The sequence below is a fragment of the Ornithorhynchus anatinus genome, chromosome 2 (assembly GCF_004115215.2).
Source record: "Ornithorhynchus anatinus isolate Pmale09 chromosome 2, mOrnAna1.pri.v4, whole genome shotgun sequence".
NCBI classification, from domain to species: domain Eukaryota; kingdom Metazoa; phylum Chordata; class Mammalia; order Monotremata; family Ornithorhynchidae; genus Ornithorhynchus; species Ornithorhynchus anatinus.
The window spans coordinates 148,342,806-148,356,261 of NC_041729.1; the positions used below are offsets into that span (position 1 = coordinate 148,342,806).

General features: G+C 44.9%; 1 protein-coding gene across 1 annotated transcript in view; it reads right to left on the minus strand.

Annotated features, from left to right (window-relative positions):
* Nucleotides 1-13,456, minus strand: part of SLC2A13 (solute carrier family 2 member 13) — a 426,989-nt gene that overhangs the window by 61,806 nt on the left and 351,727 nt on the right. The window contains exon 8 of the mRNA XM_029047238.1: nt 10,556-10,681. Coding sequence (XP_028903071.1) covers nt 10,556-10,681 — 126 coding nt within the window. The remainder of the gene's footprint in view (nt 1-10,555; nt 10,682-13,456) is intronic.

Below are 13,456 nucleotides of genomic sequence, written 5' to 3' on the forward strand. Positions count from 1 at the left end.
GTTCTAAGCACCGGGGTAGATACAAGGTAATCTGGTTCTCCCACATTCATTCATTCAATAGCATTTATTGAGCGTTTACTATGTGCAGAGCACTGTACTAAGCTCTTGGAATGTACAATTCGGCAACAGATAGAGACAATCCCTGCCCAACAAGGGGCTCAGAGTCTAAACGGGGGAGGCAGACAGCAGAGCGAAACAGAACAAAACAAAAACAAGACAACATCATCAAGTTAAATAGAATCAAGGGGATGAACACCTCATTACCAAAATAAATAGGGTAATAAATAATATATACAAATGAGCACAGTGCTGAGGGGAGGGGAAGGGGGAAGGGGGAGGAGCAGAGGGGAGTGGGGAGGGGGAGCAGAGGGAAAGGTGGGGGCTCAGGCTGTGAGCCCACATGGGGCTCACAGACTCAATTCCCATTTTACAGATGAGGTAACTGAGCCACAGAGAAGTGAAGTGGCTTGTCCAAGGTCACACAGCAGACAAGTGGCAGACCTGGGATTAGAACCCACATCCTCTGACTCCCAAGCCCATACTCTTGCCAGTGAGCTAAACATCTTCTCAGGGGCTTGGACAGGAGTGAAATGAGGACAGTCCTCTAGACTGTAAGCTTGTTGTGGGCAAGAAATGTGCCTGTTTATTGTTGTATTGTCCTCTCCCAAGCATTTAGTATAGTGCTCTGCAAACCGAAGGACTCAACAAGTACAACTGAATGAATAAAGGAGGAGGGCCGGCCTGTGGGGAGGAGGGATGAGAGAGAGGATGAGAGGGTGAGAACTGAGAGAGCACAGAGAGGGACTAGAGCATAAGAGAAAGCAAGTCAGGAGCCATAGGCCTGGTGAGATAGAGCCCGGTAAAGCTCTGTAGAGCCCGGTAAAGCTCTGTAGAGCCCGGTGGCCAGCACAGGTTCTTCTAGTAGGTGGCGTCACTGCAGGTCCCAGCTGGGGGGAATATGCAAATTCCGAGCTGCCGTTTGTTATTATTGTTAACAACTGCCATCTACTCACTTCTGATTCATAGTGACTCCATGGATATACTTTCTCCAGAACGTCTTGTCTTCTGCCATAATCCATAATCTTTCTAATGGTTCTTCCATTACAGTTGTTATGGACTCTATCCTTCTAGGTGCCGATCTGCCTCTTCCACTCTTTCCCTGGACTTTTCCTAGCATTAGTGTCTTCTCCAGAGAATTAGCCCTACTGATTATGTGTCCAAAATCTGCTAATCTTAGTCGAGTCATTTGGCCTTCTAAAGACCACTTTGGTTTCGTTTGCTCCCAAATCCATTTGTTTGCTTTTCAGGCAGGCCTGGGATTCGCAAAAACCTCCTCCGACACCACATTTCAAAAGAGTCGATGTTCTTTCTATCCTGTTTCTTCACTGTTCATCTTTCGGATCCATACATTGTCACTGGAAACACCATAGAATTGACAATGTGTATCTGTTTGGCAATATGCGAGTCATTAAAGCTTCTGACTGGGGGAAATGGAGGAGCAGAGCTAGCAGCTTCCTGGGTGTTGATGGGTGATTGGCACCTTGTTATCACCTTGGTAAATCGCTAGCCCGGTTCTCTGATCCTGAAGTATAGAGGATTGGGACTAGTGGGGAATTTGGGACTCAATAATAATACTAATTATGTAATTTGTTAAGCGCTTACTATGCGACAAGCACTGCTCTAAGCGCTGCGGTAGATACAAAGTAATGAGTTTGGACACAGTCCAAGTCATTCATTCATTCATTCAATCATCTTTATTGAGCACTTACTATATGCAGAGCACTGTACTAAGCGCTTGGGAAAGTACAGTACAACAATAAACAGTGCCATTCCCTGCCCACGATGAGCTCACAGTCTGGGGGTGGGGGAGACAGGCATCAAGTCCTCGGTGCAGAGATGGGGAGTGGGAGGGGCCCAGGGTGCCAGGGTCTCTTCTTTCCATGGGAAGGAACTGGGGGGACGACCACCCTTCCCTTCGCTCAGTACTCAGACATCCACTTGCAGAGGATGACCCTTTCCAGGGGACGGAGGGCTCAGGGTCCCTTCCCCGGGTACCATCACTGTAAATAAAGACTTACTATGTGTCAGGCACTGTACTTAGTGCTGGGGTAGATACAAGTTGGACACAGTCCCCCATGGGACTGATACTCTTAGTCCCCATTTTCCAGATGAAGGAACTGAGGCCAAGAGAAGTGAAGTGACTTCCCCAAGGTACAACAGCAGACATGTGGAGGAGCCGGGATTAGAACCCGGTCCTTCTGACTCCCAGGCCCGTGCTCCATCCATTATTGCTGGCCTCTCCTCTGCTTTTACTGACATCATAGAAATCTAAGATGTAGTATAACTTTATTGAAATAATCCAGGGTAGAAATGCCTTAAAAGGATTTACAGCAGTGGTAAACTGATAATACTGCCATAGTGCATTGAAGAAAATCAGGCCTTCTTGCTTCTTTCTGGAAGAAGAAAATCATCCAAGTACTGCCTGCACCTAGTCTAACAGCCCAAACCTGCTCCATTCCCGCCACAGTTGCGGATAAGTGGAAAGGGCAGCTTTAGGCTGGCAGTAGACATCCCCAGACCGCTCTCCTGGCCCAGAAGTTCTGCTCTCAACCTGGGTATTTCATTTAATAGCATTAATTGGGTGCTTAATGTGCAGAGCACTGTACTAAGCACTTGGGAAAGTACAATATAACAATGAACAGACACATTCCCTGCCCACTACTAGCTTACCCTGGGGAGACAGATACTTTTATAGAATGCAGCTCCTAAAGTGCATGAGAAAATGTTGAAGCAACCGTATTTTTTCCCCAGTCAGTGCCTTCATGTCACCTCTCCTTTTTTTAACCAGATCACGTTCATCACAGACAAAGAAAGAATCTTAAAGAGAGAAGGCTTCAGCACTAATGTGCTGCTTAATATTCCTTCCACCATACGGGATGTTGCTCTACGAAGGGCGGTTTGCCTGTCAACATGTGAAAACATGATTTTTGCTCAAGCTTTCTTGCTCTGCCTCTCTCTTGTGCTGACTAGCCTAAAGTGAAATCAGGCAGATAGTCATGTAGAATACCCTGTCATGTGCTGTATGTTAAATTTATTAAATGAGAAAGCTGGGGGCCCTGCCTGCTTAAAGCATCCTTCCTCCTCCCATCAGTCTCCTCTGTTAGAATGTAAGTTCCTTGTAGGCAGGGATTGGGTCATTTTATTATCCTATTCGTTTGTACTTTTGGACAAGTACAGTACACCACACCAAGTAGGTGCTCAATAAATGCTCCTCCTACTATTATTCCTACACTAAGATACTGTGGGAGAGCAGAATCAGAGGAAATGAAGACACCTGCTTTTAAAGCTGTTAGAATTTCAGGGAGGCTGTGGTACCTTGCATCCAAAGAGTGGGAGGAATATCAAGATCGACTCTCCAAGTACTATTCATCTTCCTACCTCTGCCCTTAATTTGTGATTCTTCTGCTTTTAAAATGCTCCCACTGCCTATAATATTTTCTTTCTTTCCTATACATCTGTGCCACTCCAACCCACCCATCCGGACCTCTGGGCCCAGCTTATGAGCCCCGTGTGGGTCAAAGATCATGTTTGAATTGTTCACCTTGGACCTACACCCGTTCTTAGAGCAGTTTTTCAACATATAATGCTTAATAAATACCACAACTAACACTTGATGAAGCCACCACTGCAGTCAGAGACATAAAGAATGGCGAAGCTCCTTGATCTGATGATGCACAGGTTAAGATGGAGACAGCTCTGCGCAGAGTAAGTGCTTGATAAATATTGATCGATTGATCTATAGGAAAGGACATAATACTAAATCTCCTTCGTACGTTCCTCCAAGGCCAACAGAACACTGAGGAGACACTACAAGATTTCAAAGGTGCCTCCATGATCACCACTTTCAAGTCTAAAGGTGAGAGAGAGAGAAGAGTGCAGAAACTATATTATGGAAGCTTACTGTTATGCAAAAAAATTTCCAGACTCTTCTTGGATAAAGTCTTTTCTTTTTTCAAGTATTAGTTAAGTGTTCACTTTGGGCCGGGCACTACACTCACTCCCTTGGTGAACTCATTCGTTCCCACGGCTTCAACTATCGTCTCTACACAATGATACCCAAATCTACATCTCCTCACCTGTTCTCCCTCCCTCCAGGCTCGCATCTCCTCCTGCCTTCAGGCCGTCTCCACCTGGATGTCTGTCTGCCACCTAAAACTCAACATGTCCAAGACCGAGCTCCTCATCTTCCCTCCCAAACCCTGTCCTCTCCCTGACTTCCCCGTCACTGTGGTCGGCACTACCATCCTTGCCGTCTCACAAGCCCACAACCTTGGTGTCATCCTTGACTCTGCTTGAGTCATCCTTGACTCACTCACCTCACATGTCCAATTTGTCACCAAAACCTGCCATTATCACCTTCACAACATCGCCAAGATCTGCCCTTTCCTTGCCATCCATACCGCTACAACTTTAGTACAATCACTCATCCTATCCCGACTGGATGACTGCATCAGCCTCCTTTCTGATCTCCCAACCTCCTGTCTCTCCTCACTTCAGTCTGTACTTCACTCTGCTGCCTGGATTATCTTTCTATGAAACGCTCTGGCCATGTCAACTCCCTCCTCAAAAATCTTTAGTGGTTGCCTATCCACTTCCTTAACACACAAAAACTCCTCACTCGGCTTCAAAGCTCTCTATCACCTTGCTCTCTCCCACCTAGCCTCCGTTCTCTCCTTCTACATCCCAGCCTGCACAGTCTGCTCCCCTGGTGCCGCTAACCTTCTCACTGTGCCTTGTTGTCGCCTGTCTCGCCACCAACCCCTGGCCCACGTCTTATCTCTGGCCTGGAATGCTCTCCCTCCTCACATCCGCCAATCATTCTTCCCCCCTTCAAAGCCTTACTGAAAGCACACCTCCTCCAAGAGGCCTTCCCAGACTAAGCCTCTTTTTCCTCAGCTCTCACTCCCTTCCATGTCCCCTCAGCTCGCTCCCTTTGCTCTTGCTCTCTTCTCCCTACCCCACAGCACATATGTATATATGTCTAGATCTATAATTCTACTTATTTATATTGATGCCTGTTTACTTATTTTGATGTCTGTCTCTCCTCCCTAGACTGTAAAAAACGTTGTGGGCAGCGAATGTCCCTTTTTACTGCTGCACTGTACTTTCCAAGTGCTTAGTACAGTGCTCTGCACACAGTAAGTGCTCAATTAATATGACTGAAATACGAAAATACATGTGTTCAATAAATGCAAATGAATGAATGAATGAACTCAGGTCCTCCGACTCCCTGGACAATGCCCTTTCTACTAAGACGCACTGCCTCTCAAGTGTTAAAGTTCACTGTTAATCCATGCTCCCTCCGGAATTACAATATGACTTCAGGCCATGTGGGGGTGAGCGCAGCATGTGACTGGGAATCAAAAGTCACTCAGGAGTGCAGAAATTGGGAATGAGATGACCGTCTTGGAGCGAGGCTCCAGAAATTTCCTGGTCCCAAGAGAACAAGAGTAATGCCTGACACTGCAGATAAGAAAAACAGGAGTGCGATCAATCATTAAATACAGGAAGGATTTTCAGGCATGCCTTAACCCACACCTACTGAGAGCAACTCAACCAGTGTGATCATCTTTGAGCCCAAAGGATGGTGTTCTTAGAACATTTGCTCAAGTTGTTAAGGAAGACCATCAAGCACACATTTTAGTGATAGCTCGAAATAAGAATTTTGGAGAGTAGCTGTGAGGCAGAGAGACTGTTCGAAAAACAAATATTGAAATAACTGGTTTTCTGTTCGTAGGCATCTTTTCCTGTAAGCAACTGAAAAATCAAAAATATAGGCAGACGATGAAAAGGCTTGAACAAAATATCTATTTGAAATGAAGGTAATTGTTCTCCACATCTTATGCACAGGAGTAGTCTTTTTTTAGAATGGGGCACTTTGGACAAAAACTTCTCCTCATGAAAGATGACAAATGCTTCATTCATTATGAGTTCCGGACCAGCCAAAAGCCTAATAAACAGATCCAATTTAGCTCTTTTAGCATCTCTAATTATAGTGCTAGTGCCTAAAATGCTGAAGAAAATGAAACAAACCCCAAACAACCATGAAAAGAAGATCTCTGTTAATTAATAACATAGTTGGTGTATTGAGGCAAGCACATTTGAAGAGCAGGCTATTTCTGGTTTTGGTGAAAGGAAAGTGAATAGGCACAGGTTGAGGGGGAATTAATTACACTACTATATTTATTTGTTAAAATGTGCAGGCTATGGAGGATACCTTTCTGAATGAATAATTAAAGGCTGAAAAAGACATAGTGTTTTAAATAAAGCAGGATATTTCAAGGTGGGCTATCAATATTTTTCAGTACAAGTTCCAAAATAGCCATAGTGATTCATTCAGTCATATTTATTGAGCAGTTACTGTGTGCAAAGCACTGTACTAAGTGCTTGGGAGACTACAATATAACTGACCCATCCCCTGCCCACAGTGAGTTTACAGCCCTGGCAAAAATCCCAAAATTTGACTATTCGAAGTCCAGACTGTTTGGAAAACAATTCTTGGTATTTAACTTTTCCTCATCAATTAACTCCTCGACCCCCTCCACTCCATAGAAACTGTCCTCTTACGAGTCAATGAACTTCTTCTTGCCAAATTCAATGGCCTCTACTACATCCTAATCCTTCCCGACCTCTCAGCTGTCTTCGGCACTGTGGGTCACCCCCTCCTCCTGGAAACATTATCTAACCTTGGCTTCACTGACACTGTCTTCTCCTTGTTCCCCTCCTATCTTCTAGCCACTCAGTCTCTTCTGGGGCTCCTCCTTTGCTTTCCCCCTTCAAACTGTGATAGTCCCCAAGGCTCAGTTTGGGATCCCCTTCCATTCTCCCTTGGGGAATTGAATCACTCCAATGACTTCAACTACTATCTCTATGCAAATGATTCCCAAGTCTACATCTCCAGCCCTGACCTCTATCTATCTCTGCAGATTTACATTTCCTCCTGCCTTCAGGACACCTTTATTTTGATGTCCTGCCAACATCTCAAATTTTATGTACACAAAATAGAGCTCGTCATTTTCCTACCCAAACCTTGCTCTTCTTCTTTCTTTCCCATCACCACAGAGAGCAGCACCACCCTCCCCCAGTCTCACAAGTCTGTTACTCTGGCATCATCCTTGACTCATCTCTCTCATTCAACCCATATATTTAATCTGTCACCAAATCCTGTCAGTTCTACGTTCACAGAATTGCTAAAATCCATGCTTTTCTCTCCATAAGAACTGCTATTTTGAACGAAGCGCTTATCATTTCCCACCTTGACGACTTCATCAGCCTCCTTGCTGAGCTCCCTGCCTCCTATCTCTTCCCACTCCAGTCCATACTTAACTCTCCTGGTCGGATAATTTTTCTACAAAAATGTTCAGTTCATGTTTCCTTACTCCTCAAGAACCACCGATGATTTCCCATCCATCTCCTCGTCAAATAGAAACTCCTTACCATCAGCTTTAAAGCACTAATCTTGTCTCCTCTTATCTTACCTTACCTCGCTGATTTCCTACTACAGTCCAGCCTGCTCACTTCACTCCTTTAATGCTAACCTCCTTACTGTCACTCGACCTCATCTATCTCAACACTGACCTCTCACCCATTTCGACCACTCCCCCGCCTGGAACTCCTTTCCCTTTCATATCTGACAGACCCCCCACTCTCCCCAACTTCAAAGCCTTATTAAAATCACATGTCCTCCAAGAGCCTTTCCTAAGCTCTTATTTCCTCTACTCCCTATCCCTTTCACTACTCTTGCACTTGGATTTGTATCCTTTAAGCACTTGATGGTCAACCCACCCTCAGCCACAGAGCACTTTTGCACATATCTGTAATTTATTTTAACATCTGTCTCCAGAAATAGACTGCAAACTCCTTGAGGGCAGGGAATATGTCTATCAGCTCTGTTATTCTGTACTCTCCTGAGCACTTCGTACAGTGCTCTGCACCCATAAGTGCTCAATAAATACAACTGATTGATGGATTGATTCGTTTGACTAAAGCTTACTACTGCAGTCTAGTCATGTCACTTTGAGACTTTGGATGTCTTCAACCTCTGAAGATGATTACCATAGCTTTTCATACACAATGCTTAAGTAATCTCTGAAAGACAAGCAATTTTGAGCTACTGGGGATTATGCAAGGAAATTGGTATGTCTATGAAATATCAGTCAGCTAATCTCCTACACTTAGCCCTACTTTCATTTAGGGGGATAGATATTATTCAGAATAAATTAGCAGTGTGTTTTCATTTTTCATTAGAAGAGGTTAAACCGGGGGTGTAAGCAAGTTATAAACTTTTCATTCAAAAGACTCCTTATCTTTCATCTATAGCACGTATTCTGACGACTTGCAGTTGGAGTCTTTATAAGGTCTATATTCTCACTATTCCACAAAGTATCATGCTCATTTTTACATTCCACTAATCCCCCTGAAGTAGTCATCCTTCCATTCCAAGATACCACTACTAATGGTAAAACTTTATCCATGAGAGTGATTGTCTTTACACCCTCACAGGGTGACACTTGGAGAGTTTCCAGTACTCTACCAGTCTCGACTACGGGAGGGAGAGTCAAGCAGAGGCCTACTCATTCCATTCCTACCTTGGGAAGTGGCTAGCGAGTGGAAGGCAGACAGCTACAATTCAAAACTCACTTATGTTGGGCAGTAGCAGCACGAGAGAGAGTCGAGGGTGGAGACTCAAGTTTATCGTATGGAAGGAGGCAGTGGTAAACCTCTTCCGTATTTTTACCAAGAAAACCCTAGGGATCCACTACCAGAACAACTGCAGATGGAGGTGGGGCGTTCTGGGATAGACGTGTCCATGGTGTCGCTATGGGTTGGAGAAGACTCATTCATTCAAAAGTATTTATTGAGCCCTTACTATGTGTAGAGCACTGTACTCGACAGCATATGACAAGACAAGTGATTGTCTTTAACAGGTAATTCATTCAATCTTGTTTTTTCAGCGCTTACTGTAAGCACAGCACTATACACAATCTCTTACTTTCTGGCAAACTTTGCCTAGGATAAAACAGTCCCACACATTTTTGGTCCCTTGCCACGTGGTTGAGCGCTGCTTAGAAACCACTGGTTAAGAGGGGAAATGTCCTTTGAGTTATTTTTGCAGAAGTGGTGACGGTTTATACTGAGCCATCCACACTCTATCTTCTGGTACCACTGCGTCCAAGAGAGCCGGTAGTGTGAACTGGTGTAGTTCCTGGTCACAACAAAGATGAAGACCTCTCTGGGCCTCACCCATTTAGTAAGCCATCATTACTTATCAATCGACCAATCAATCGTATTTATTGAGCACCTATTGTGTTCGGAGCACTGCACTAAGCATTTGGGAGCTTACAATATAGCAGAGTTGGTGGACATGCTTCCTGCCCATATGACACTCTGATCGATCAATCAACCAATCAATCGCATTTATTGAGCACTTACTGTGCGCAGCATATTGTACTAAGCTCTTGGGAGAGTACAACACAACAATATTATAGACTCATTCCATGTCCACAACGAGCTTACAGTCCAGCGTTGATTCATTCATTCACTGAATCTTATTTATTGAGTCCTTACTGTGTGCAGGGCACTGTACTAAGTGCTTGAGAATAAGAATTCATTCAATAGTATTTATTCAATAGTATTTATTGAGCGCTTACTATGTGCAGAGCACTGTACTAAGCGCTTGGGATGAACAAGTCGGCAACAGATAGAGACAGTGTTTGCCGTTTGATGGGCTTACAGTCTAATTGGACTGTAAGAACAATAATGAAGGTACACTGACATACTTATGATGCATTCTTATTATTAGGCCTTCTTAGTTTCTTTTTTGTGAATTTAAAGCCATTACATCAGGGAAAACTCTTCTAAGGAAAATTATATATTACAGCTTTTAATAAAAAGAAGCTCTTAAATCTGACTTTCTATTCATACACCTTCACAGTGAATGTATTCAAAATGTGGCTTGGATCTTTTTTTTTTTGTTGTTCAAAACCTCCTGTGGTCCTAGTTCAGAATCCTCCTTACTAAAATTATAACAAAACTATGAATCATAAGTCATGATTTCTGTAGCACCTTTCTGCCAAAGAAATCAAACGGATCAACATGTATTGTGACATTTATTTCCCCAAATCTCCAAAAGATAGATAAGAGGAAAACGTATTATCCTCCTTTTCAGAGAGAAGCAAGTTGAAAAATGAGAACCTGAAATAAAATCCCCTTTATCCCTTAGCTAGTTAGTGGTTCCAATTCAGCCCATATGATTTTGGGCTTTCCTTTTAGACTAACCCATCAGAAGCAGAGGAAGGACATACCTCCTACCCGATAAATTCATTCCTGTTGCATGAAACGCAAGTGAGAAGATAAACTTCAATGAATAGAAAACAGTGCAATGAAAACATTGGAGGGAATCAAAGCCAATTATTCTGAACAATCTAAAAATCAACATTTACACACTTATTTTTATTAAAACTATACACATACTGTAACTGGTGAATTGCCATACCTTCCCCAGGCGGCTTCACTAGTAGATGCTTTATTCACTGGAACACAGGATGCCTCAACGACACTAGACTTGTTTAGTTTGTAGCAGAAACCACAGTCTGGGTCTAACATGCATCCATTACAGTAGCTGAAAAAAGGGAAAGAAATGAATGTTAAAAAAACCCCACATAAAACAATTATATTGCCTTGAGCAGAACACAGGAAATATCATCTGTAGAGGTGTGTGTAATGATACAATACAACAATATTTAGACACATTCCCTGCCCTCAAGGAGCTCGTTGTTGAGGGAGGGGAAGGTGTCTTTTATATTGTTATACTGTACTTTCCTCAAGAGCTCCACACACAGTAAGAGCTCAATAAATGCAATTGACCAACTATTTCCTTTTCCTTTTATTTGTTTTCTCACACAGAAATCAGGAGTAAACTTTGACCCACTCCGGTTTGTGCCTTATTATTCCTGATTTGCTACATGCCTGAGCAGGAAAATAAGTGACCTCTAATATTCTCATCATGGTCATTATTGTTAATAACAATACTTGTTAATATTATTAATATTAACACGATTAACAATATATTGTTAAATATGAACAATAACAATGTTTAAGCGTGGTGCAGTGGAAAGAGCACGGGCTTTGGAGTCAGGGCTCATGAGTTCGAATCCCAGCTCTGCCACTTGTCAGCTGTGTGACTGTGGGCAAGTCACTTAACTTCTCCGTGCCTCAGTTCCCTCATCTGTAAAATGGGGATTAAGACTGTGAGCCCCACATGGGACAACCTGATTCCCCTGTGTTTACCCCAGCGCTTAGAACAGTGCTCTGCACATAGTAAGCGCTTAACAAATACCAACATTTATTTTATTTTTAAAGTTTAACAATAATAATAATAATAATATTTAAGGGCTTACTACGTGCCAAGCACTGTGCTAAGTACTAGGATAAATACAAAATCATCTGGTTGGACACAATCCCTGATCTACAAGGGTTTCGCAGTCTAAGTGGGAGGGAGGACCGGTGTTGAATCCCCATTTTACAGATGAGGAAACTGGGGCAAAGAGAAGTAAGCGACTTGTCCAGCAGCTAGGTTCATTCATTCATTCAATAGTATTTATTGAGCGCTTACTATGTGCAGAGCACTGTACTAAGCGCTTGGGATGAACAAGTCGGCAACAGATAGAGACAGTCCCTGCCGTTTGACGGGCTTACGGTCTAATCGGGGGAGACGGACAGACAAGAACAATGGCACTAAACAGCGTCAAGGGGAAGAACATCTCGTAAAAACCGATGGCAACTAAATAGAATCAAGGCGATGTACAATTCATTAACAAAATAAATAGGGTAACGAAAATATATACAGTTGAGCGGACGGGTACAGTGCTGTGGGGATGGGGAGGGAGAGGTGGAGGAGCAGAGGGAAAAGGGGAAAATGAGGCTTTAGCTGCGGAGAGGTAAAGGGGGGATGGCAGAGGGAGTAGAGGGGGAAGAGGAGCTCAGTCTGGGAAGGCCTCTTGGAGGAGGTGATTTTTAAGTAAGGTTTTGAAGAGGGAAAGAGAATCAGTTTGGCGGAGGTGAGGAGGGAGGGCGTTCCAGGACCGCGGGAGGACGTGACCCAGGGGTCGACGGCGGGATAGGCGAGACCGAGGGACGGAGAGGAGGTGGGCGGCAGAGGAGCGGAGCGTGCGGGGTGGGCGGTAGAAAGAGAGAAGGGAGGAGAGGTAGGAAGGGGCAAGGTGATGGAGAGCCTTGAAGCCTAGAGTGAGGAGTTTTTGTTTGGAGCGGAGGTCGATAGGCAACCACTGGAGTTGTTTAAGAAGGGGAGTGACATGCCCAGATCGTTTCTGCAGGAAGATGAGCCGGGCAGCGGAGTGAAGAATAGACTGGAGCGGGGCGAGAGAGGAGGAAGGGAGGTCAGAGAGAAGGCTGACACAGTAGTCTAGCCGGGATATAACGAGAGCCCGTAATAGTAAGGTAGCCGTTTGGGTGGAGAGGAAAGGGCGGATCTTGGCGATATTGTAGAGGTGAAACCGGCAGGTCTTGGTAACGGATAGGATGTGTGGGGTGAACGAGAGGGACGAGTCAAGGATGACACCGAGATTGCGGGCCTGCGGGACGGGAAGGATGGTCGTGCCATCCACGGTGATGGAGAAGTCTGGGAGCGGACCGGGCTTGGGAGGGAAGATGAGGAGCTCAGTCTTGCTCATGTTGAGTTTTAGGTGGCGGATGACACCGAGATTGCGGGCCTGCGGGACGGGAAGGATGGTCGTGCCATCCACGGTGATGGAGAAGTCTGGGAGCGGACCGGGCTTGGGAGGGAAGATGAGGAGCTCAGTCTTGCTCATGTTGAGTTTTAGGTGGCGGGCAGACATCCAGGTGGAGACGTCCCGGAGGCAGGAGGAGATGCGAGCCTGAAGGGAGGGGGAGAGGACAGGGGCGGAGATGTAGATCTGCGTGTCATCTGCGTAGAGATGGTAGTCAAAGCCGTGAGAGCGAATGAGTTCACCGAGGGAGTGAGTGTAAATGGAGAACAGAAGAGGGCCAAGAACTGACCCTTGAGGAACTCCAACAGTTAAAGGATGGGAGGGGGAGGAGGCTCCAGCGTAGGAGACCGAGAATGATCGGCCAGAGAGGTAAGAGGAGAACCAGGAGAGGACAGAGTCCGTGAAGCCAAGGTGAGATAAGGTACGGAGGAGGAGGGGATGGTCGACAGTGTCAAAGGCAGCAGAGAGGTCAAGGAGGATCAGAATGGAGTAGGAGCCATTGGATTTGGCAAGAAGGAGGTCATGGGTGACCTTAGAGAGAGCAGTCTCGGTAGAGTGGAGGGGACAGAAGCCAGATTGGAGGGGGTCTAGGAGAGAATGGGAGTTAAGGAATTCTAGGCATCGATTGTAGACGACTCGTTCTAAGA